The sequence below is a fragment of the Ascaphus truei genome, chromosome 3 (genome assembly GCF_040206685.1).
Source record: "Ascaphus truei isolate aAscTru1 chromosome 3, aAscTru1.hap1, whole genome shotgun sequence".
NCBI classification, from domain to species: Eukaryota; Metazoa; Chordata; class Amphibia; order Anura; family Ascaphidae; genus Ascaphus; species Ascaphus truei.
The window spans coordinates 406,468,178-406,495,053 of NC_134485.1; the positions used below are offsets into that span (position 1 = coordinate 406,468,178).

General features: G+C 42.2%; 1 protein-coding gene across 13 annotated transcripts in view; it reads left to right on the forward strand.

Annotated features, from left to right (window-relative positions):
- The window catches only part of DLG2 (discs large MAGUK scaffold protein 2), a 1,892,764-nt gene that overhangs the window by 1,783,253 nt on the left and 82,635 nt on the right, over window positions 1-26,876 (forward strand). For all 13 annotated transcript variants that reach the window (XR_012800043.1, XR_012800042.1, XM_075592575.1 and 10 more), the window contains one exon: window positions 5,938-6,013. Coding sequence is in view for 10 of the 13 variants with exons in the window: in XM_075592567.1 (XP_075448682.1) it covers window positions 5,938-6,013 (76 nt within the window). In the remaining 3 variants the exon portion in view is untranslated. Of the gene's footprint in view, window positions 1-5,937; window positions 6,014-26,876 lie in introns of those variants that run through there.

Below are 26,876 nucleotides of genomic sequence, written 5' to 3' on the forward strand. Positions count from 1 at the left end.
CATAAGCCAGAGAACCTGCAATTTGATGCCTGGAACCCTGAAATTTATCAGATAGCACAGTCGGGACACCAGCTCAGATGGACGTTACATTATTAGTTTAGAAGAGAGCAAAATCATCACAAACAACTGTGAAAAGGCTTCACCTGACTGCAGACATTTGTTTGTAGAGCATCTCCATGGTGCAGAAAATCTGGTATATTGTCCACTGACATTACCTCGCGTAAAAGGAACTCTGACTTCTTACTAATATTTGTGGACTGTTATTTCTTGTTTTGGTCAATCAGTTTCAGCTTGTCCTCAACCATGCAAGACTACACCAGCGCCGTTCAAGCCTGCAAATCTTCGTCTTCAATTCCCTAATAGAACTGTGAAACCAAGGGGTGTGGTGGTGTGAGGGGATGGGTCGTATGTGAACATTAGCGATAGTTTTCATTCCGGTCCCTGCTGTATTGAGCAGAGAATCACAGAATAATTTATTGGGACAGCAGGTTCTGCGTTTTCATCTAGCCAATTCTCTGTTAGGTCTGATGATTCAATGAGGTCAACTATAATAGCTCTCTTGCTCCTAATATACTGTATACTGTATGACATTACATAAGATAGTTCTTATTGGACACACCGGGGACCTGTGATGGTGTTCTGTCCATTTACTGTAGAATCTCTGGGGATGGGGAACATGGGGTTGGGAGACCCCTTATTCTGTTCCACTGTAAACTAGATTGAACACAACTTCCATCTGTCTCTCTGGCAGTGTGGGTGAGTCCCTTGTGAATTTTTTTTTAAAATGCTGATAGGAACTGCAGCATGAAGAGGGCAGAGTGACAGAAGGAGAATAGTGGTGTAGAAATACACCAGTTCAGCAGCAGCAATAGTATCACCAAAGTTGAAAATGATGTGATAGATGATATACGTTATAAAAGTATTTTTCTGTGTCCAGTTTGTTCTGAATGTCATTGTTATCCCAGGTAGAGTGTGCATTGTATGTTGTTATGTGACACTACTCCACATCAGAGCATGCTTGAGTGAGCTGTGAAAGTTCTTTCAAGTGGAGATTCCTCAAGCTTCCATGTGTACAGACAGCATGGTTTGTAGAACAATAGCATTTTTCTTGTGACTTGGTTGCTTTGCTGGAGTGCTCTGTGTTGGAAAGTATATTTATCCGGGTTGGATAACATGTAAAAATGCAGTGAAGGAGAGTTGTGTGCTGGATAAGGAGGAACGCTGGATGGTGTCTCTGTGTATGTGGAGTATAATTCCTGAGATGTTTCTAGTTTTCACTGTACCTGGATTTTGTAGACTTTCCTGCAGAGGAATTGCAATTATGGAGGGTTTTTCTTTGAAGGTGGAGGGAGAAGTGGAATCCGATTTGAATCTCAGTGCAGAGGACATCTTTGTATTTTGGATACACGCAAATGTCAAGTGGTTGTTGGTGAAGGTAAATCCTTGGGTATTTACGGTGCTTTGTAATTATATTGAATGTTATGAGAGAGAGAGAGAGAGAGAGAGAGAGAGAGAGAGAGAGAGAGAGAGAACACACCCCATGCATGAGACAGAACAGGAACACAGTGCATAATCTTTCATTATTATCCCATTCATCCCTACCTGCAGCCTCTTGTACTGATCCTAACCATATGTACAATCAATTGCACACGAGCATCATGCAGGAAATCTGTTTGCCTGAAGCACGGCTCTGTATGCTAAATGAAGACCATAAATACATGATATACGGATGTATAAAGCAAATAGATCAGAATTGGAGATATATATACAGGATCCAAGTGTGGCATGTCAATGATGCCACGAAAATGAGACATATTGAATGTTAATTACGTTGTTTTATAGAGATCAGGAGCAAGTAAAACGGTCAGGCAGCCATCTTGGGCGTGCTCAGTATATCGTTTTGTAGTAGTATGTAACTTATCAGTATGGACTAGAGATGCACAGAGGAAGAATGAGAAGCAAGAAACATAAAAGGAAATAAGCTCTGCATAAAGAAGTCTAATAGCAATATTACATAAATCATACACAATGGGCAGTATATGTTTTATAGACATTTTTATTATCTGTATATAGAATCCACAATTTGCCAACAATTATATATAATAATACAGTATATACTACATAGTTAAAAGCATGAGGTTGAAAAAAGACATACCATACTGTATGTCCATCGAGTTCAACCTTTCTTAAATGTAGATTATATTATATTATAAGATTATATTATTTTAAAAAAGTGTTCAAGCCACTAATCTCTGCTACTGTATGTTGGTCACAATTAAATGCTTTTTTTTTTACATCAAATTCCGCTAATTACAATCTAATGTACACAGGGCAAATGTGCTGGAAAATATTAGATATACAATATATTGATAGATTAATGCTAAGAGACTGGTTTGCAAAAATGCATTTCGTCATCAGTTTTACCGCAAACTGGATCTATAGGCCAGCCAGTGCTGTAATAAAATTTACAAACTAAAAGCTTTTCACCGACAACTTTTTAGTGTCAATGCACTTTCCTCCAGTGCAGTATATTGTATATCAGGAAAATGCTCTGTTGACAATGCATTATCTTCCACTGACTTAAATAAATTATTGTTTCATAAACTGTGCATTACCAGTTGTCATCTTTACTACTAAAACAAGTCAATAATGTGGCTTAAATGTAATGTTTTAGAAGTCGTTTCCAGACTTTTAAGAACTGGCGAATCCTTTAAAAATGCTGTGTATGTATGTATCTCTTTATTTATATAGCGCCATCTATGTACATAGCGCTTTACAGCAGTAATATACGTGAGATAATAGGAATTAGCACTTCATACATAAAAGTAAAATTTGGAAAAGGAGTTCCTGCCCTGAAGAGATTACAATCTAAGATGTAAGTAGGGAGAACAGACAGAGCCAGCAGAGGGGTGCGTCTTCAATGAGTCAGGGTAAATGCATATGCGATGTATAGTACTGTACCAGCCAACGGAGCTACCCACTCTGGACTGACTATTAAAAACCAACCAAAGTATCCTACATATCAGCTGCAAAATCAGGACACAAGGGGATTAAGAAAACAAAACCAGATTTATGAAAAAAAAAAAAAATTATTGATTTTTCTTTGGTAAAAATACAGTTTTTGCCCAATTGTTGCCCTGGTTTTGCAGCTAGGAGACTTTGATACATATATTTTTATATATTTTTTTTTATTTGGCTGGTGTTTAACAGTCAAGATTAAGCTACTATCATACACGTTACCAAGTGGTAGCTTCTGATAGCCACAGGGCAATCAAAAGCACATTATTAGAGAGTAAATAAAGGAAATTGGTACATTTAGGTTGGTTAAAAGGATAGTATTTCATAGTCACGATTTTTCATTGTAATGATGTCTTTTGGACCAGGTGTTAAAATGCTGATCTCCTGCACAAACAAGCAAACATAATATGAAGTGAAATATCAGAGTCTTGTTGCTAATGAATTAGGTGCATCTTCTTGGCTGCTTCTTATTGTATTGGAAATCATTGTTTCTACGTTATCTGATAACATATTACAGAAGCGTCATTTAAAATGCTGAGAGAGCTATTTATTTTTCATTTGTAATCAGGTTAAGTGAATATAAATGTTTGTAAATCCTTCATTCAATGTGACACCCACACAGCTATACATCATTTTGTTATCTTAAGAGATTCCAGGAAATGTAAACAAGTTTTTCTTTCCTTTTCTTTTTTTCACGGACATATTCACCAGAATATATTCAGCAGGAATTAAAATAAATGAAACAGAATATGTTCTCAGGCAATGCGCGTGAGTCTGTATTAGGGCTGTGTCTCATGGCCTCACGCAGCATGAGGTAAATCTCACCCAGCCTGGAGACCCTGAAACACAGTGGGCAGGCCATAGGCTTTGCGGGGCCCAAGGTGGCATGATGGCAGCCAGGGCCCACCCTGTATTAAAAAAAGGGTGACTTACCTAGATGTGCAGCCCTCCTCCGGTAACGTCGCAGCGGCATGATGTCACGTAGCTGTGACGACAACGCAATGCTCCAGTTTGGAGGCCCCGCGTTCCCTCATCTCCTTGATTGGCGCCGGAATCCAACTTCCGTCCAGAGGGAAGCGCTGTGGAGGAGGGGCATCCCCAAGCTCACTCCTCCAGCTCCCTCCTCCGGTCGGGTGAAAGTTGGATCTCGGCACCGAGAGGAGGGCGCGTGGGGCCACCGAAGGCGCGTGCCCCAAGGCGGCTGCCTTCCTCGCCTTGCCCTAAGGCCAGATATTTAGCCCACCCCTGATGTCACAGATTCTGTCCTCAACGGACGCTGGTTCCCCTCCTCCTGAGGTTAGAAGGAGTCTCACGCAAATCTCGCGCATGTGTGAGGCCCAATCACATGCTCTGTAGTGGGGGACCCTTGATGGACATGTATTAAAATGAAAATAACCCTGTGAATTTGTAAACAAAAATAAAACTCAATCAAAACTAAAAAAAAAAAAAGAGGTGGGGAGGAGACAAAACGCACTGAGGTAAGTATTCAATAGTTTTATAGGCAATAGAAACAAATATCCACACTTACAATTCAGTATAAAAACGTGAGCTCCACAAAGGAGACCACCCGAAGTGCCGCATCTATAATGGTGTCATAGATTGGTCCGCATCTTCGTTCACATGCATCTTCCAAGGACTCAACCGGAAGTAGGAGTCCGTCAGATTGCTTTTCTTTGTGGAGCTAAAGTTGTTATACTGAATTGTCATCATGAACATGTGTTTAGAAAAAATATTGAATACTTCAGTGCGATCTGTCTCCCCCCTTTTTGGTTATTCTGATTTGACATCATGCAGCTGAGGGACTGGATCGTTCCATACAGAAGGAGCTACAAGAGGAATGATTCCGAGCGTGGGATACCATGGGAAACGCGTCAGAGTGTTCTTTTTGGCTGTTACTATGCCCTAAAATAAATTTTTGCACCTAGGATATTTTGTGGTTTGCAGTTTGTGGTTTCCAATCTTCAGCAGCAGCAGCAGATGCACCACCGTTTTCCCTGTACTTTCTGTCACAGACTGAACTTCAAACACAACCATTTTCCCCATACCAGAATTGTAATTAAATCAAACAAGAACATTCACAAGGTACAGTAATTGTGATGATACTATAGTCCTACCTGATGTCAGTGGACATTGGCCATTGTTCTATACCCCTTTATCTTTTAAGTCCCATAAGCAGGAAGATGTAACTTTCAGAGGTCTGCTGTCTCTAAATAAAGTCATAGTGTAGTCATCAAGTGACTAGGGCTAATACAGCTAGTCCTTGTCAGATGTTTGTCATGAAATGCTCCTCAAACGATGTGAGCAGCTTGTTTTGCCAACCCCAGGTTATGAAGGGAATGAATAACTACTTGTATTAATAATTCTCATATTGGTTAACTAAAAAACTAATACTGGCCAATTGATCAATCTCTATTTTCTTTTTTTATAGCATTGACAGTGGACGCAGCAATGTACGTAGCATTTTGCAGGCATAATGAGTCCTGCCCTGTAGAGATAACAATCTCGTTTCAGTGCCTGTGGCACTGAGATAAAATGACTTGCCCAGAGTCACAAGGAACTGACATACTGAGATCTGAACCAGGTTCAGCCACTTGAAAGGCAATGAATCCTTCAGCTCTCTATTAAGCCATCTATCTACAATATATGTTCAAAACTATTTGAAGTATGATCATTTGGTTAACAAGAAAAAGCAAGTTTGACAACCCTGAATTCTACGTACTGCCAGCATCCATCATTATGTGATTTTTAATAGGGAACTGATTTAGCTCTCATTATCGTCTCATGTGTAAAATTTGCCTGTAGCAAGGAAAAGAGTGGGAGAGTTTCAAGCAAACACTTCTAACTACTGTTAGAAACAGGCTGTGTCAATATTCTATTAGCTTAGTTCTAACTATTAACATCCTCTTGAATTCTCCCCAGGGTTGAAAGGAAGGAACGAGCTCGGTTGAAGACAGTAAAGTTTAATGCAAAACCAGGGTTGATTGATGCCAAAGGGGTAAGTTAATAACGAAACTTAAAACAATATAATGTTCCAATTGTTGTTGAGATAACCCTTTTGCTAAAGGGTAAAGGTTGAAACAGTAGTAGTTTCTTATTTTGTTTTTAGCACTAGTGCTGCAGAATTAGGTCTGATATGTTGCCCCGAAATTGAAATTCAGAGCAATGCCGACCTGGCACATTTTTTTTTTAAGTACATAGAATACTGTTCAAAGCTTTGTAATTCTATGAAGCGAAACAACACCATTTTAACTAGGAGAGAGGGAGCAAAGGGACCATGTTAAATTGCTTTATTGACGGATCCAATGTAGTGAAATAATTGTGAATAATTTAATTACGTTCCATGGCATAATACAAGCCTACGCTATAGCATAGCAGGAAGAAGCACTTTTATTTTCTTGAAGATTTTCTCTAATTTAACACTAATTTTTAAGTAGCTTTTAATCATTCACTTTGCCAATCACTTAACTAGGGCGCTGCTAACAATTAAAATGAAATCTAATTCCATGATTGTTGTGACAGACATTTTGACGGATCTCTACTTTTGGCATTTTTGCTAAAATATTCAACAAAATAACCTGGCAAAGCATGGTACCAAACACGCATACTCAACTTTTACATTCCTTATACGCCACATCCCCTTTTAAAAGCAGAAACACCCCCATCAAATACATTTTGGAGCTGGACTTTGCCTTTCTTAGCTCTGGGGACTGTTTTCTGTTCTGATTCAGGAAATCAAAATGTTTTCCATCTTGGCCTCACTCCCACAAACTAAAAGGAAGCCTTGACTGCCTCACAGCATAAGATCATGGCTTCCTATTACACAACCCTGGTGGCCATCTTTGGTTTTAATGAGATTTTACTGGCACATAAAAGGTAAATCTTCTGACACGAGGCGTCCTTGAAGCTAAGAATACCGTGGTTTAGCTCCAAAGCGCCCACCTGATCCTAGGGGGGGGGGGGAAATAAGAAAAAACAAAGTGGGGTATTTCTGCTTTGGAAAACACAAGGTTGTTTTTAGCAAACACAAATAATTATGCATTTCACGTCCTGCTTTTTCCACCACCGAAGGCTGAGATGGAACATATTTGCGTATCCGATCTACCATGGTTGATGGGTAAAAGTCAGGAAGCCCTAATGGAATATACAGTATGGGAGTTCCGGCAAATATTTAAAATCACTTTTGAAACTATTGCGTGATTTGTAACAGCAGTTTCTATTAATATCATTGCCTCCCTTATATTTAGTTATTTTCTAACAAGTTTTCAGTTTTCATTTCAAAAAGTAATCGATTAATTACCTTACTTCTAACTTGAACTGTTCGTTACAGAGGCACCTTTAGTATCAACGGGTTGGGGGTAGAGGGGTGCTTTTATGGAAGCCAACCTTTCCTTCAAAATTAGTCCTCACTTTCATTGAGATATCTAGATATGGGTGGGTACATTTTTAACAAAGCTGTTCTAAGATCATAAACAGATATTGCTCTCAAGTTCATGGAAACCCTTTCATAGAATGATAGTACAATATTTCACCTCTATATCTAAAACTGTAAATCGTTCCTGAATGAAGCTGTAAATGGGAATAAGAATACAACTTTTTTATTTTTTTTAACATGTCTTTTAGCTTTGCCCTTATAAACGTGTCAGTGCCACTTTAAACATGCCCATGTAGTGACATGTTAAATCAACCAGCAGAGGCTAATAAACACAGCATTGCTTTTGCCCTTAAAGTTTTTCCAAGCAATGTGTGTAAGGTAGTAATTGAAGCAACAGGTAATTACAACAATCACACTTTGTTCTCCATTGTCTCTATTATTACATTACAATAGTATGTAAATCTCATTTGTGCTCTTTGTTTTTGTACATCATTGTTTATTGCTGAACAGATTATCTTTCAGTCAGTACTTGGCTTGTACAGTCTTCTATAGATAGCATTGTGAGCAAGAAAGTAGACCTATCATAAAATGCATCATGATAGCAGATAGAAATAATACATGGTTGGATAAATATGGGCTTATTCTATACGCTCCGTTAGCGCTAAACTGTGCGATCTGCACAGAAAGCCGCATTGACTTGAATAGGGGTTCCCATGCAGACCCCAGAGATCAGCACTAACAGAGTTTGCAAAATAAGCCCAATAGCCTCATAAATTCTCCCCTTCAGACACCATCATGGGCCTACCACTCTGGGAGAGAGGAAAGGGCATGCGTATCTAAAGACTTAAAAGATGTATGCGCACCATCAGGTTGCCTTGGAGTGACATGGATAATGATTTGCTGATCCACTGAATGAGAGGTTTTGTCGCAGTTATATTAAATACTGGATCATCCTTTCAGTAAACAGTGGTGATTATTTTGGAAAGAAAAGCATGTTTATCTGTTACAAACAGGTAACTCTGAAGGGCTCTAGTTCACTTGGGACTGCGTCTAAACAAATAATAATAAGAGATCCCTCAGAACTTCTGGGTACTAGATTGAAATTATCAAAAAGAAATTCCTTTGTCTTTCTTAAAATACCATTATACTTGTTGTGCTATATCAGTTTGACATAATTCCACCTATTCTTGTATGTTGAGATACTTCCCTAACCTCTTGCTTTCATAGTCTAAAGTTTAAAGCAGCAATCCCGTTGAAAATTGATACATATATTATTCTTTTTTACAAGAATTGCACCAGGTTCCTTTAGCCCGGGGATCCCTCGGTACCTGAGATATTTACCATTAAAGTTACTGTCATTACTTCCTTATTTCTCTCGTGGATTTAAATGGCTGTCCACAGAGGCGAAGAACACACAAAGTGGCCAAGAGAGGTCACTGAAAGTCCCTCATAGTTGCACTCATTCCTTAGTCTCATGGAAGTCAAAAAGTGCCAGTAGATTAACTGGTACCAATAGTATTATAATCATGTGTAGACCAATCATGTTGGTCTACACATGATTATAATACTATTGGTACCAGTTAATCTACTGGCACTTTTTGACTTACATTAGACTAAGGAATGGGTGCAACTATGAGGGACTTTCAGTGACCTCTCTTGGCCACTTTGTGTGTTCTTGTACATTAGTTTCCCTTTGCACCGCCTTTATCATCTTCTAGTGCAGTGAGCAAGGTGTCTCTCTGTGTCTCATTTGTCCACAAAGGCGACAACAAAGATTTGAATGGCTATTTTGTCTCCGCTGGAGGGGAAGAAACACCAGTAACTGCACCGGTAAGTATCTCAGGAGCCGCAGGGTCCCCGGAACTGTACTGTAGATAACATGGTTCAGGTCTGGAGGGGGAGCAATTGACCTTGACAGGTGGGCAATTGGGGGCAGTGGCCATCCCTGAAGTGGGCTCTGCAGCAAAGAATGGTGGTTGCAGAATGGGATGTTGATGTGCTAGTGTTGTGGGTCACATGTGAGCTTAATGAGAGTGGGTCCCTGTCACGGGAGACCAGGTACTTTTAACACCCTTTATATATTACCGGGATCATTCATTAGGCAAAGCAAGATAGTAAAAACAAATTGCATTTATTTTGGTAAGCCCATGTACAACAAGAAGAGATACACAAGAAACAGGTAAAAATACACTTACTGGGTGTCGGGGGGGGAAATCCAGGCTTTCCTAAGTGCAGGGCGCCCGCTTGGATGAGCTTACCCTGACCGGGATATACACCCGATTCTCCTGGTCCCTTTTTCGGCTTCAGTTCCCAGCCACGACCGCTGCGTTCTAAAATAAGAACTTGGTCCTCGCTTCTGACTTAGTCTCTGCGAGGCAAACTTTTCAGACTTCAAAACTAAGCTGGTTGCTCTGTTATTTCGAACAGAGCAACTTTGAAAGCCTGCCCTAGCTTCATTGACTCAAGTCATTGGTTGCGCACCCTCGCTCTCGTGGTCAGCACCTTACATACACTCCGCTGGGCTATCCCCAGAATGGAGGGGAAGTGGCAGACAATCAGAGTGTGGGAATTCCTCCACGCCAGCCAATAGAAAGAGGGGCTCATCCCTCGGCAGACGTCAGAGGAGTAAGCATGCCAGCAGGCTCGAAAAGCCGGGTGAGTGGGAAATATGATTTTAGCCAACGGGAGAAGACTCTATGGCTGCATCCTCCCTGGCTAACTCATTGGCACCTGCAGGGTTGGCTCCACCAAGTCTGGCAACTACAAAAAGGTGTCCCCACAGGGTGCCCTTTGTAGTTCGGACCTGGCAATTCACCTTACCTTGCTCACCAAACGTTTTCACACCTGGACATCCTCTCCCCTTTGAACAACAGGCTCTATGCAGACTTGCTGGCACCTTAATTAGATGCCCAGTCAGACTGCATAGAGCCTTATAAATGTATCAAACATTAGAAAACATATTTTAATACATGGGGAACTTGGGGAGACTCATGACTGTAAGGGACTTAGGACTGAGATATCGGGGCTTGACAACCAGGAGTCTGGGGGACACTGGAAAGTCCCAGTGTAATTCTACTAATGTACCAGCAAATCATGTCTGCTTGCTGGGCAGAATTAAGTTGCTATCAGTATCTATGGTCCCCGTACTCCTGCAAACAAAATAACTCTATTCTTACCCCAATACCCCACCTAAAACTTACACACAGCAAGTTTCATGAATCTGGGACAATGGGAACATGGAAAGTGAAAAAAGCAGGGACACCAACTTTTCATGTAAAGATACCTGGCCCCTGGTTTATAGTGCTAGATAGCTGCCAGGGACCCATGGGACCCAAGGTAACCAGAGGGCTTAACCTTTATTATGAAGCTTGGTTACCCTTGCCCGTGACAGTCCCTGCTTGCAGAGCCCGGGAGAGGCAAATTTTGTGGCTTTGCTGTGGGGTAGCCTGGCCTAGCCTGGGTAGCAAGAACACCTGCCTCAGGCAGAAGGGCTGTGGTTGAGCTGGTGCTGGTCAGTTCTTGCCCGGGCAGGGCTGCGCTTGCCTCTGATGGAGGCTGTAGTTGCCCAGCCTGGCCCCTCGATGGGCCTGGCTGAGGCAGGTAAAGTTTCTGATGGTTGTTTTAAGGATCTTATATGTGCTTATACACGCTTATATGTGCATCTGCAGCCCACTGGTGTTGCATTTACCAGACAGAGGCGGTCCGGATGGGGTTAATTTCACTGACCATGTCCAGTTTATTTCATGTCACTGGTAAGGATGTGGTGGAAAGGGTCATGATGGGTCTGGAGGCGCCGGGGCTAATTTAAGGGTTTTTAAATAGCCCAGTTGGTGGGTAAGCATGGAGTATCCTTGCCAGATGGGGTTCCATGGGTACAGTAATTTGCCTAGTGGTGGTATTTATTGTGAGTGGGCAGGGATCCTTGTGCTTTGGGTACCTGGGACCCATTCGTGTAGCTAGTGAGGTGTCACCTGAGCGGCTGGGACTCTGCGGGGCCTGTATTGTGGCTTTGGTGGGCCATGGTTGAGCACTATTGGCCTTACTATTTGGTGGAGAACTCTGGCAAGGTTTTGGCACTTACCGTTATATTTTAATAAACTCTGTATCTGTTGAACCTCCAGACTTTCTTTTTTTGTGTAGAAGTTTTATTTGCGGGTTTGTTTTTAAGGGTTGGAGGGGGCTAAATTGAAGGCTCTAAGGTTATGACCCCTAAAGCATTCCACTGGTCATTCTCCCTCTTCAAGTTAACAGCAGATACTTCAACTCTGTGGTCTATACCTAAGCCATATTCCTGTCCATTCAACCACCTTAGAACCAGTTGACACAGTTTCATTACTTTAGTAACTATCTACAAAGTATAAAGAACTGTGTTGTTTAACTAGAACCTACTTAGTCATTGAAAGTACCTTGCACAGGAGAAAGGCGAGTTGGCTAGAGTAGCTGTGTGTATTTACCCTGGTTGCATATCTAAGTCACGTGCTCACGTGTGTGCTGTTCATGACAGATGGTACTGATTTAAGGGAGATATTGTGCATTTGAGGGAACTTTGCGAAGGTGAAAATTGGGACAGCATGCGAGCTGTGTATTAACCCATATCCTGTATGCAGGTCACATGCTCACAGGTGTGCTTTACATGAAAGCTTCCTTTAAATGTCACTTACTTACCAGATACAAAATAAGTTATGGTGAGTAAAATAGTGACAAAAAGCCTCCACCGTACTGTGTACAGCAAATACAAATACGACTTGTGAGCACATTTACACATCTCAGACAGGTCCATTACCCTGCTTTTCTCAATCATCTCTTAGCATACAATGTTTCCACTGCAGCCAGGGATTGTGGCTAATGGAATACAAATGAGCCCTCAGTAAGTCACTTTTTGCTTCTTGTCCATTTTAACATGGACCCCTTTAAGCATAAGCCGTCGGTGTTACACAGCTTTCAGCACAGCCTGGGTTAGAGAAGTGCATAGCTGGTAAGCCTACTCACAGACAGCTTTTTCGACCAAACACTTCAACAAGTTGCATCAGACTTGCCTGTTATGTGGCACCATAGGCCTGATGCGTATGTGCTGGTACAGGAAAGAGATGACTCCCACACAAAAAAAATAAAAAATGTTTACGTATTACGCTATTTTTGCAGATTAAACTTTGCTTATTTTTTCAATAATACAATCCACAGAGCTTTGTCCCACAGCTTAATAAATGTAGCTCTTCACACTACCACTAGTTCGACCACTGCTCTACTCGAAACTAAAATTACTCTGCACCACGGGGCCCAAACTGGATGGACTAAGTTCTCCCCACCCCCCATGACTTATATGCACCTACTGTATGCTGCACCTTTTACATGGTTGTCTCTGTCTGGCCTATGGTATATCTCCTGTTTCTGTTGTTCCTCACCTGCTCTTGACAGCCACTGTGCTACCTGACTGCCGGTCTTTTTTTTTTGTTGGATAATTGGCACCGAATAACAGTGGGTGGGATGGTAGCGAAGCCTCCTGGAGAATACCTCTCACAGGTAACATATGCTAGGAGATAATTGTTATTGTATGTCTTTATTGTGGGGAAAGCAGGGTTGCAGACCTGTCTGAGACATGTGAAAGTGCTCACAAGTGATATGTTTATTTGCTGTATGCTGTGCGGTGGAGAGTTTTGCCACTTTTTTTTACCCACCATAACTTAATGTGTGCTTGAAACTTTGAAACTTATCCCCGCTTCAAATTGCAAAGCAGGTGACACCATCCTCATGCTGAAGAGACTCAAAAGTTGGGAACAGCTGTCTGTGAGTGGGTTCATTGGCAATGTTGAAAAGCTGTGTAATACGGCAGACATCTACTATGTCATTATATGGGGTCCCATGTTAAAATGGACATGACGTAAAAGGTGACACTGTAGTCATTTGCATGCAATTTCCCAGAATCCCTAGATGCAGTGCATGCATTGTATGCTAGGAGATAATGGGGAAAAGCAGTGGTTGCAGACCTGTCTGAGACGTGAAGGTGCTCACAGGTAAAAACAATGCAGGGAATCTTCAGGTGCCTGTGATCATGTGACTGGGAGAGCGCCCACTCGTGCACTCCCCTAGGAACAGCAGCCTTCTCTTCAGTGGTACAACATGGAGGACGTGGTTTTAACTACCACTGAATTTTGTTGTGTTTTCACCAAATGCCTGCCCATGTACCGCTGCAAAAGTAACAGGAACAGAAGGAAAATAAGGCAGTTTGACGCTCATACTAACACTTCAATAAGTGACTAAAATCACATTTGTTTGAAGGAAAAATTCACCAAAAACTCCAGAAGAGGAAATACTTGTCAGGAAATCATTTTATGCCCATACTGACTTCAGAAACTGATTTAATTCCCCTACTGTATGTTTGAAAGAAAAGTCCCAGTTTAATGCTCATACTGACATTACGGAAAGGGAATAAAATTACCCTCGTTTTCAAGGAAAATGAGAAACAGTCACCAAAGGTTCTTCTTTGAGAATGGTAAAGTTAAGTTGACATGATGCTGCTCTGGGAAATAAACACATCCCATCATAAAACAAGCAGAAATTATTTGACAGTAAATATATCCTGTGGACATTTTGAGTAACACAAATCTTTTTTCAGGTTCTCTGTCTGCGTGTATTAAATTTACTTCAGGGTTTTTTTTTAATAAAGAAAATAATAATAATAACCTCACAAAATAAGTTTAAGGGTGTCCTGGAACTATTCTGGTGTGTTCCCTGTACCACTGGTATTTTTTAGGTTAGATTTGGCAAAGGCTTTTGATACAGTGACACACAAGAGGTAAGAGTACAAAAGAAAGCAAATTGGACTTGTTAAAAATATTTGCACCTGGATTGAAAACTAGTTAAAGGATAGACAACAGAGAGTTGTAATAAATTGATTTTTTTTTTCAGGTTGATCTAAGGTGATCAGTGGAGTACCTCAGGGCTCGGTATTGGGACCCCTGCTTTTTAACATGTTTATTAATGACCTTGAGATTTTCATAGAGAGCAAAGTCGCCTTCTTTGCTGATGACACTACATTGTGTAAGGTAGTAAAATCAGAGAAGGATGTGGATAGACTTGAAACTTGGGCAGGTAAATGGCAGGTGAGGTTTAATGCAGATAAATGTAAGGTTATGCATTTGGGAAACAAGAATGTAGAGACAACGTACAACTTAAATGGGGATACAGTAGGAGAATCCTTGATGGAGAAGGATTTAGGAGTGTTTGTAGGCTTAGGAAGTGTGTCAATATCCGGTTGCACTGGAAGGGTGTCGCTGACTCCACGCTGAAGGAAATACCATCCGGTAACTCCTCTTCGGATGCCTCTACAAAAGCCTGGAAAGCAGGGTCGGAAGGATGCTCACCGCTCCGCTGACTTGGGATGACCACAGGTCTTCCGGAACGGCTGCAGGAACATCCGCCGCCTCACTGAGAGCCGACACGGGCATGGTGCTCCTCCGCTGCTCAGGGAGCACGGGTGCTCGCCGTGATGTCGCCTGGTCGGGACTTCGCTGGGGTAATATGCCGGTACGCGCATCACCACAGATGTTCTTCCACTGCTGTCATTGTCCGATGATGGCAAGGACATCTCCACAGAGTAGAGACCCCGAAGCATCTCACAGTCACTGACGGCTATCAGCAGGCAGCGGTCCTGCTCCTGCGCCATCAGTGATAGCGGCTCAGCCTCTCCCGTACCCGGTGGTTCTTGACTTGGCTCTGATACGGGAACCAAAGCACACGGGCCCCTGGAGCGTTAGCTAGAGCACACGGGCCCATTGGAGCATCACGTCCATGTCCTTAGTCCTGGCCACACGTGTCTACGCGTCGGCCGCTGAGTCTGGCTTCGGTGATGCTGCTGACAACAGGCTGCATATAATAAGCTCCACACTGTGGACACATGGATGTCAGGCTTGCATCTCCGCCGGGGCAGCCGCATTGCGGGCAAAGGCATTGGAAGCCTCCTGGTAGCTGGTATTTGTTCACCTTGCACTAAGATATGATGATATAAGGCTGTGCAGCAAAGTTCAAAAGCAGCACAATACCTTGAGCTGTGCTTAGCTGGCTAGCTCCGAGGAACTGAGGGTGTGGCAGCTCACATCTGGCTCCTCCCTCAGTATAGGCAGTCTCTGCTGATTGATGGTTACAGTGCCCCCTCCCTCTGGTGGATACAAGAGTAGGGTACAGGGTAAGAGGCCATGACTCTGGCTTCGCACCGAGCCAATCACAGCTAGTGGGCACGGCTCCAGCTTTCGCACCGAGCCCTTGCAGATCTTTGCGGAAAAACACACGCGGCCCCCGTTTTCGTCGGGAACCGCCATTTTGTATGGCGGAATCTATCAGGTCGATCCCCTTACATTTGAACCACCATTTTGAATAGAATAAAATGCATTTATATGCGGTCCTTGTGATTTTGGCAGGAACCCTCTTTCCTTGAGCTGCTGGTCCACATGGTAGCTGAGTATATATACCAGGCTAGGCACAACTCCCTCCAGTATGCTGCACACGATAACAGTCCAAATGTGAATACTCTGTGGCTCCCTGTGCCTCAGCTGCTAGTAGTAAAGTGGTAGTTCCTCCAGCAGAGGTTCTTGGCACCCCTCCTCAGACACTACTTAACAGTACTTTAATGCCACCCTCTTATGGCCCTGACACCGCAGTCCCTTTCCCGGGACTTTTCTGGGACCCTGGTAACCAAAACACCCCCTCCAGTCATCCCATACGAATTAGTCCTCAGGGTGACTTAGAACCAAAGCAATAGCAATCTGCTTCCTCACCAGTTACCTTTTAGCTCAGCACAGGCTGAAGCTCCCTGTTGGGTAAGTTGAGCCCCTGTTAAGGTATGCAGGAGTCCCGTAGACAATACAAACAAAATACCGGCGCCTCCAAAAGAAAATAATAATAAAACCTGACCAAATGTAAAGTCCGATATAAATGAAGAAAAATCCTGGGGGGATCTTCAATGAAGTCTCATGGAAGGACAAACAAACAAGTAAGACAAAAACAAAAAAGACAAAAGAAAAAGATCATAGTGCAACTAAATAACAAAACAATAAACAAATGAACACTGAAAAGATTGGCAAGGAAATAATTACAAATTTAATGCAAGTGAATAAAAATATATTAATAAAACAACAAACACATGTATGTTGGGCTAGAGATGCTAATAAAGCTATGACTTCCGGTAGGGGTAAAATTGAAATCCTACTTACAGCAAAGCTGAAAGATATAAACCCGTAGCACAGCTGTCCTTTGATTCAGACCGGAGCCTTGGCAATGGATGGTAGTAGCACAGCCTCCAAAGATCCACGCTGCCGGGACGGCCACTGCTGCCACACACGCAGACCTCCAGGTGTGTGAGGGGTGCCACAGGAGAGAGTCGGGACCACACGCTGACAGAGGAATCACTGGAGCAACTCACGTAGACCCAAGAGTCGCGCGATAGGCCGGTGACGTCACACCACAGCGCGATGGCAGGGGGAGTGCCCGGGATGGAAATGGAACTCTGAGAGCTAAGGTAAAGTCTGAAGGGGCAGTGGCCGTCCTGGCAGCGTGGATCTTTGGAGGCTGTGCTACTACCATCCATTGCCAAGGCTCCGGTCTGAATCAAAGGACAGCTGTGCTACGGGTTTATATCTTTCAGCTTTGCTGTAAGTAGGATTTCAATTTTACTCCTACCGGATGTCATACCTTTATTAGCGTCTCTAGCCCAACATACATGTGTTTGTTGTTTTATTTATATATTTTTATTCACTTGCATTACATTTGTAATTATTTCCTTGCCAATCTTTTCAGTGTTCATTTGTTTATTGTTTTGTTATTTAGTTGCACTATGATCTTTTTCTTTTGTCTTTTTTGTTTTTGTCTTACTTGTTTGTTTGTCCTTCCATGAGACTTCATTGAAGATCCCCCCCAGGATTTCTCTTCATTTATATCGGACTTTATATTTGGTCAGGTTTTATTATTATTTTCTTTTGGAGGCGCCGGTATTTTGTTTGTATTGTCTATATTGGTTTGTGTCAACCTTTTTGCCTAGGCAGCCCCCACTTTAAGTTTAAAGTGTATTATATTTATGTTTGTCACATTAGTGTCACCATTTTTATATTTATAGCATTAGCGCTGTTTCCACTGCTCTTCCCTTTTAGGAGTCCCGTAGAGCTACACCTAGCCTCCCAATCCTTCTTTAGAACTCACTTTGGAAGCATATTTTCTCTCTTTCTGTTCTGCTTTGCTGAAAGCCTGTCCTGTTAATCTCAGCAGCGCCTCCAAATGTAGCGGTGTTTCCCCCACCTTCTGGGAGATTTGCTCTACTACCAGGTGTGTAGTGCTGGTACTTGCTGGCTTACAGGATACTAAGTGGTCCGCCGGTGACATTGGGGACATTAAGACAGGCTTCTGTGGTATTAGCTGGTTCATTCTCACTCTGGTGTCAACGTCTCCATCTCTTGCAGGCTCCAGGAATATGAAGGCAATCCCTATAGGAGAACTACACTCTACTCCCCCTGATAGATTGCACGCCAGGCAGGAGTATATTTTAACTGGAACGGTCTTTATTGTATACAGCTTCGCTGGGGTATTGTATTCAGCATACACTGCACAGCAACACTTTCTGGCCTCTCATCCTCTGGATGGGCCCTGGATATCCACCCCTGGCCTAGGGCATGAAGGGCAGTCCAAACTCTTCCCTGACTCGCTAATAGAGCCAGAGGTAAGGTACTCACCCCACAGGGAGAGTGACAGAAGGTGCCAGAGCCCTGCAACACCTCTGTGTGGTACCAGTCTCTCTCAAGGGGGAGAGACAACTGCCTACATGTAGTATTGCAGCCCCTTAAGTACCAAGGAGGAAGGTCCAAGGTCTGAGCCCCTTATTTGGCAGAACACAGGCAATAGCCCACCTCCTCCCCTGTCACTCAAGGGAGCTGCTGCAGTGGGGAAAACCTAGGATTGGTCCTGACATTGCCTGCACTGTTGCCAGGGCTTGCATGTCAGGGAGAGCATAGTTGTAACCAAAACCAGACATGCCTACATATGTCATTATATTATATGCACAAACCATCCGACGTTTCGGTGCCAAAAACACCTTCTTCAGGGTGAAGAAGGTGTTTTTGGCACCGAAACGTCAGATGGTTTGTGACTGTGACCAGTCAATAAAATTATCTTTTTGTAATTATATTGCATCTTTGGCTTGGTGTGCTCATCTACCCTTGTTGTTCTATATGCAGTTACCCTGTCTATGTGTTTTTCTGTCTGCAGCACCCATATATATATATATATATATTTTTTTTTTTGCTTTTGTCCCCAGGTAGTTGGGGCATCCCAAGTCGCATGTACAGCATCTTGACTTTTTTGTGTTTAGTTTTATCATTATATTATATGCACCAGGTAACCCCTCCTCTACCACCATAGGCAGATAAACAAGGTTTTTGGGGTGAAAAGTTCTGATCGTCAGAGAAGGGAATTTTTAGGGGTGTTCTGTTCCCTCAAATACCATTATGCTATGGCCACTGGATCATCAGCATCTTTTGCCATGTTTCCACCCCCTGAGATACTATACTAGAGGCCGCCAGAATGGCAAAACCGCCTATGTACATATTCCATTTTAGACTTGACAGTGTCTAAAAATCAACTAGCATTAGTTCCATATTCTATACTGTACATATGGAGGGTGCAGCTTCTGGTCTGCATATGTTGAAATGGTAGTAGAGCCAGTAATTAGTTGGCTAGCAGTACATTATACACAAACAAAATACTGTTCTCAGCACTTCCAGGTCCAAGATACAGTACATCTCAGTTTTTATGCCAAGGAATTATGACATCCCTGAAAAATGTGAGCTGATCAGGCATTGGATAAATATGCTAATCTAGCTATTTATGTACTAGTCAATACCAATTATTCAATATCTCACGCTTGCTTAAATGCCACATACAGTAGATTAGAAATGTTGATTTATAGATTTACATTCTTTTTGAGAACACAGCTCAATTTGAGCTTATTATCCCAAATCACCCAAATCAAGCATTCAGTTCAGAAGAACTTTGTATATAAAACTTCCCTCACTTGTTTTTCTCTGACCCAAAGTACTTCCTAAATTAGGTTGATTGTAGCCACCGAATAATAATGTATGTAATAGTCAGAAACATGCAGTGGCTGCATTGGTGTGCAATTGTTTTGGAAGGGAGTTCAGACAAGGTTCCATAAAATGTCATGTTTTAAAATCTACAAATCCTTAGATTTATCCTATAAATACTGAGAATATGTGGCCAATCCTTGTAGTGTAACAACCCCGCTTCTAAAGTGCTCTTTAGAAGCGGATTGCCATGCTTTTCTATTCTGTAAGCCCTTATCGCATGTCCAAACCACGTCTAAATGATTTTTTCAGAAGCGGTTTCACTTTCACTCTGACCATCCGATGGGTTTGTCAAAAAAGCCTCCAACTCGCATTTTTTGTCCACAACTGCAATTCTCATATGTAGCTCCATTATTTATACCACTTCTAAAAAAAAACTTTTTTTTTTTTTTTTTATACCATCTAAAGAGTGGCGATGGTGAGATTGATATTGTGAGTTACATCCAAGGCCTGAAATATGGGTTTGGCTAAGAGAGCAAAACCCATACAGTAAGTCAGACTGGGAATGGAGTTAACACCACCTCAGGTCATTCCGCTTCTAAAGCAAGTACAAACCAGGCGACTTGTCCCCTTTTTTTAATGCGGTTTAGAAGATGTGATTTGCAATAGAGAATAGGGTTCTTTCTCACATTTCATTCTGCTACTTCTGAACAGGGCAAACCGCATGGTTTGGAAATGACAACTTCGGAGCTACTAGACTAAGCCCCTTTATCTTTGTGGAGTTGACACATAAATAAGAGTTGTTATTATCAAGGAAGGGATAATAAAAGCCAGTTCCAGACCTCTTTACATTTAGTATTATGGAAATTACAAGTGTGAGTCCATGGATTGGACTCTTTTATATTTCCAACTTTTTAACACAGACCTTTAATACTTGATGGATTGCATTTGGGAACTACTGTAGCCAATTTGTGCCATTATCCCACTAGCTACAGTATGGTGGACATCACACTGAAGAACAAAACAGGGTTGGCAGGAATCTATGATCTGGAAACCTGATTCATTCAAAGAAAAGGATTGCCACCTAGCAATAGTGCCCATCCCTCTCACCCAGGGTTGTTACCCATTAGTTGCTGGTTGTTATTGGTTAATTGTAATCTGCAATATTCCTGACAATCCAGTAAAGGTAAAATATATATATATTTATATGATGTTATACAAACTATGTTGAAGAACATACAATTTGTATTTTATTTTGGCCTTAGAGGTTTTTAATCTAGACTGTTAAATGGAGGTTTTCCTTCATCTAAAATTAACAAAAAAGATGTTCAGCATTACAGAAGCTCAAAGATAGCAGTTCAATCTCTAATCTTCCCCTTTCTCTAATATAGTTTAGTGCAATGCAAGATTGACAGGTTTTGTCAGTGGCATTTACATAATACTGTATATAGTTCCATACATAAACACATATGGGGTAACGGCAGATGGGAACCATTTGGTCCACCTGGATCTGTCCAAACGTTATCACGTGTTATGTGAAGGGAATCCGTTGCCCAAAAATGTCCCCTCGTTTCCTTATTGACTTGAGGGAGGGAAAGTTATACAAGGCTTCAGAGAAATCTGCTGTTCCAAAAAGAGAGTGCACATGAGTGAGCGCTCTCCGAGTCATATGATCACGGGCACCTGTAGAATCCCTGCAGTGTTTTTCACCTGTTTGTGGTAATCTCCGGGAAAACTCTGCTACTATTCCTCCGATTTCAACATCCTTTTATTTGGCCTGTATGGGCAAGCCTGGCTGTTACTGTACCCTGTCTAACAGATTTACTACTGTAGCAAGGTGTTGTACAGTTTTTTATTAGGTAGGTATATGTTGTGAATTGCAGAAAATTACATTTTATTGTAGTTTGTTAACTTTTTTTTGCGTACATTTTTTTGTTGTTCTTTTCCTCCAGATGTTCTTGGCAAACAGACAAACGCTGTTAAATGGACTCATTATGTACTCAACACAGAAAATCAAAATCCAAGCTATTTTTGCTAAACGTTAACAAAGTATCAAATTAAAACATTAGATTTAAACTTGCAATTCAGATACCTTGTTATGTTTTCATTATGGATTTAATTTACTCCGATTTAAAATGAACCACGAGACACAAAATAGAAAAAATCTGTGGGCAAATAAGTAATATCCAATTAAATGGTTTAACAAGAATTGAATTACCCTGTAATTCTCCACATTATTATCCCATCTTCCCGTCATTATAAATACCATCCTCTTGTCTGCTCATCCCTTTACTTATTGTGACATTTAGGAAATATAATTGCACAAACAATATGTTCTCTCATTTGAAAATATTAGCATTGTATGTCTTATCACAATCCTTTTTCCTTAATCTCCTGGGTTAGAATTAATTGAATACCATTCCAAAAGCAAGGATATCAAATGAGAGAATGTGACCGGTCCTCACTACATTTTGACCCCATGGCCATGTGATTGGTATTATAGTAAATCACATGCTCTGAGATTAGTTCTCCTGCTGCCTTAAACAGAAAAGGAGACATCCAGGTTTTTTTTTAAAGATGACTCTTGGAATAGCATAAGGGCAACACAAGCCTATTAATATAAATAATTTTATAGTGTTATAGTTATAGTGGCCACAGCTTAGGGGGGGCCCAAAGGGAGTCAGGACCCTCCTTCCAGGCTCATATTGAACCACCCATGCAGTTATATATGCCCTGCGCTCTTCCCCACAGCAATAAAACTGATTGATGTGGGAGAGAGCAGCCCTCCTTCATAAACGTTGCATTGTCATGGCTACACGATGTCACATGGTGATGGGTTGCATGACAACACAGCGACATCATGATGCCGTGACGTTGCCCGGGAGCCTCTTATGGCTTAGTTACGCCCCTGATTTGAAGGGGCTATGTATCAACACAAAATGGATATTGATGCACTGTCCCATTTTTTCCCACTGCTGCATGTAATGTAAGAAACCTATGCATTAAATCATGAGGATAAGCTTGTCCAGAAAGGTGTCCCCCAAGTGGAGGACAATTGGCCAACTGCTCTCATGGCAAATCTCCTATTTGTTGTTTCTCTCAAGGCAACCTCTATCTTAACGCTAGGCTAGACTACCCCCTCAAGTGGCTTCACATACTGTAGGCTGCAATTCACTAAATCGGTTAAAGTGTAGTTAATATCACACACAGTAAAATGAAAATAAAACTAAAGCACGTTTCTAATGAGTTACTAATTTACCAGGTGCAATATTATATTGCTTTATCTACATGGTAAATAATGCCACCTTTAAAATTAACGTTTTTCATCACGAGCAGTGCAATTGAAGCGGGTGAGGGGGGTATATCACAATATTCTACCTAAGGGTAATGTTATAGGATTTATAACAATACCCTATGGCAGAAAACCCCTTTGATGCATAGCATTGGAAGGCCACAGGCATCAAAGAGGTTTAAACTCAACCTAAATACCCTAAGGCTTTGGTCCCGCTGCGTCCGACGGCGTGCGCGGCCATGTGCGCGCTACTCACCATCTCCTGGTATCCTCCCGAGCCGGTCCCAGTCCCTCCTCCCTGCAGGGCTCACTACACACTGTGACACGTCAGCCGCCAGGGGATGCAAGAGAATTGTAATCCCGAGCGGCGATGCGTCACGTGGTGTGGCTGTGAGCCAATTAGGAGAGGAGGAGGGGAGGCTTCGGGGAGCGGGAGGAAAGCAGCGAATTGTCTTCCAAATTAACTCTGCAGCACCAAGGGATCCCCACTGCTCCCTCTCACAGACTCTCTCCTCATACTGTGTGAGACGAGACACACTCCGGAACTGTGAACCAGAGGGAAGACCCCCCCCCACCTAAATGAAGGGGAAGGAAGGTGCTGGATAAAGAAGAGGGGCACAGCAGATTAACCCCTATAGTGTCTGCAGTGTCAGCAGATGCACAGGGGGGGGAGGCGGGGGAGGGAACCCCTGGCACAGACAGTGTGATGGCCCCGCCCCCCGACGTCATTGCCGCGCCCACCCGACCCATTTTGGCCACGCCCCCGCGCCAAAAAACGTTTACTGCAGACTGCAGATCGCGGTGCAGTGATTTGCACGCGCCGCCGGCAAGCAAGGCGGCCGTGCGGGGGCGTGCAGCGGGGCCTTAGCCTAACACTCCCCTACCTCGCCCCCTGGGCCTGCATCATATAGAGACTAGTAAGAGATTGCTTGGCATTGCCTTGGTAACCAATTATGGCAAACAGCTGTGTCTAACCCCACCTCGCTCCTCATACGGAGTAGAAATATGTTGATACAATATGAAGATATTTCCACAGGCATAGCTGCTGTAAATCAAATTTTAGGACAAACATATCTAGTAACGGGAATATAAATTACATTTTTGCAAACACTTAGTATGACATAACCAAATACTCCTCAGGTGACATCACCAAGATTCAAATGAACTTCAGTCACAAACTTTTCAATGGATTTATTTTCATTTTTATATATAGTACTGTTCCCTTTACTTTGAAATCACAATCCTACTACATTCATTTATTTCTCAACATGGCATTTTTTTGGACCAATATTAGCCTTCTGGGTGTATGCAAGCATGAAAACATATGAAGTGTCTGCGAATTTTCTTCAAATTATGATTTGCATATCGTAAGGAGGAGTGATTTAATTTGACATAAAATCATTTATAATGTAATAGAGTTTATTGTAGAGCATTCACAGGGGCACACACTGCAAGGTTTTATCTCATAATTATGCAGTTGCATAAATGGATTTCAAGGTGAACCCCTGAAATATAAATCATATGCTGCCCGTTAATATCTTCCCTCTGCTCTGCAGAGTTCTGGCAGAATAAAAAGACAATTATCTCATTTATGAAAACAATTATTTTCGGTGCCCTGCAAAACATATGAACGTGAACAAATGAATATTTAATTTAGTAGTGTTAGTGGGTTTTATATTAGTTTGGACGTTAAAGGAATAAGCAAATAGAAAAAAAAGGAGGTAGGCATATGAAATACTAGCTCAATAGATTCAATACGCTCTGTTGAAATCTACTTGTAAAACTGTCTACTATTATAAGTATTATTATCATGAATACTTTCTAACTACAGAATTTATTATTTTCACATCTGATTTAGCATAGAATAATATGTGCTGAAATACAAAATAATTATAGGTCCTGTCTCCCTTTCCCAATTTTAACAGTTAAACAGTATAAACAATACTTCTAATAATAAGTGTACAAAGAATGAAGTGACACTATGTCCATGTTTGAACGTCATATGTTTTCATTGACAACTCAAAATTGTCACGGTTGTGCCCGTCACAAACCAGGACCGGACCGCGGGACTGAGGTGGGGTTATATAATCACCGACCTGAGACCACGTAGTCGTATCCAGATTGCGCAGGTCGTAGTCATACATAGCAGGGTCGGGACTGGAGAAGCCAGCATAGTCAGTGGACGAGCGAGGGTCAGGATTGGAGACATCAGGATCAACGTTATCCGAGCAGAGTATCGGCAACAGGAAGTCAAGTAGGTCCCGCTTCAGCGTAATCGCTGCAGGGCGGGAGCGGGTTCTGCGCGAGTGGCGACCACGTCCCATGGTACCGGTCTCAGCAAGGAGAAGGCTAACCGCTAACCGGAGTGGGCACACCGCCAGGCAGCACTGGTAAACTAGTGCTTCAGCACAGAAGTCCAAAGCTGGCCGCTGGGAAGGGAGAGAGCAGCAGGCCACTGGATCCAAACGGTAACCTCTGCTAGGGGAGAGTACAGCAGGTTGCAGAATCCAGGCAGACAGAACTCAGGCCTCTCGTAGAGAGAAGCAGCAAGCCTTCGGGAAACAGGAACACAGGCCTCTGCGTAGAGAGCAACAGCAGGCCTTCGGGAAACAGGAACACAGGCCTCTGCGTAGAGAGCAACAGCAGGCCACCGGAACCAGGACTAGAGACGAGAACTAGAAACTAGAGCATAGCGAAATAGTTAGTAACACACGAGACAAGCCAGATGGTTTGTGGCAGACCACATGTAACGTCCATAAGGATTTATGCTCAGCACTGAATCAGTGCTAAAAGCCTAGTATATAAAGGGCAGTGAGCCAATCACAGGAGGGAGGTGTGTGAGATTTCCTCCAATGATGGAGCACCGGCTAGGGCAGCTGAGATAGCTAGCTCTGGTGCTTATAGATTGCCAGAGGGAGTAATTAGAAACTGCACAGTTCTGCAAGGCTATAACCAAGAGCAGAACCGGATTCCTTACAAAAATAAACTTAAATGCAGCCCAGATCTGTTACTCATTATATTTCAGTTTGCATTTGTACGTAGAGTTTTAGCTCGTGTCTCTGACAAGGATGCACTTCATAGCATTGTCCAGAATGATAACGTAATTCAGCACATACAGACCACAGGGAGGATAACACGATCTGTCGCAAGGTAATGCAAATGATTCCCAGAATAGTCAGTGGTACAGGTAAAGACAAAAAATAAAATAGCAGCGCACTGCAGAGGGAGCCAGGTTGGAAATCTTTATTAATGATAACACATCACCCAGAGGAGTTTTTTTGCACTGCTGTTTTTCTTTTTGCCTTTACCTGGATTCCCTGACCAGCAGCTGGTCATGCCACATCCTGACACGTTAAGGCTCTAGGTGTGGGTAGGATTTCTCATTTCAATGCATCTGAAAGAATTATGAGTAATACTCTTGTTTGATAGCATATTATTTACCTCCCATGAGGTTGCAGCAGGGAGGTGATTTTTTTCATTTTTGACTGTCACCTTCAGGAGGTTTTGCCATTTATAGTACAAGATACTCACACATTACCCACTCAATGCAGGAGGTTGACTCACATGTCTGTGTATTATTATTGAACCCAAGTGATTTGAATCGGCGCTAAAGCTCTCAATAGAAAAAATGTAATGAAAATATTACATAAAAGTGTGTAACCCAAAAAACAATACTTCTCAACCTTCCAAGGAATATGCAAAGATTCCCTACAAAAGCAGTCTTGGTCCGGGGTGGGAAGGGAGCGATTGGACAAGGAAACACACCGAAAAAGATAAAAAATAAAAAAACAATAATAGTGCAGTATGTCAATACAATCAGGAGTATAAATGATATCTTGGCTCTGTAGAAATTCCTACTTACAACAAGTGGAATATAAATAAGCAGTGTTCTGACTCTGTCAGTGTAGATGAGGTTGCATTTCCAGCAGAGGAAAAGGATTCAGGATCAGGGAAACTTCAAACGGAGACCATGTGAGTATGGTATACTCGAATCCAAACCGGGTAGAGTGTGCATGGAAAATATAAAAGGACTAATGGTATAGATCGCAGGAACAATTAGTCCGTTTATATTTTCCATGCACACTCTACCCAGTTTGGATTCGAGTATACCATACTCACATGGTCTCCGTTT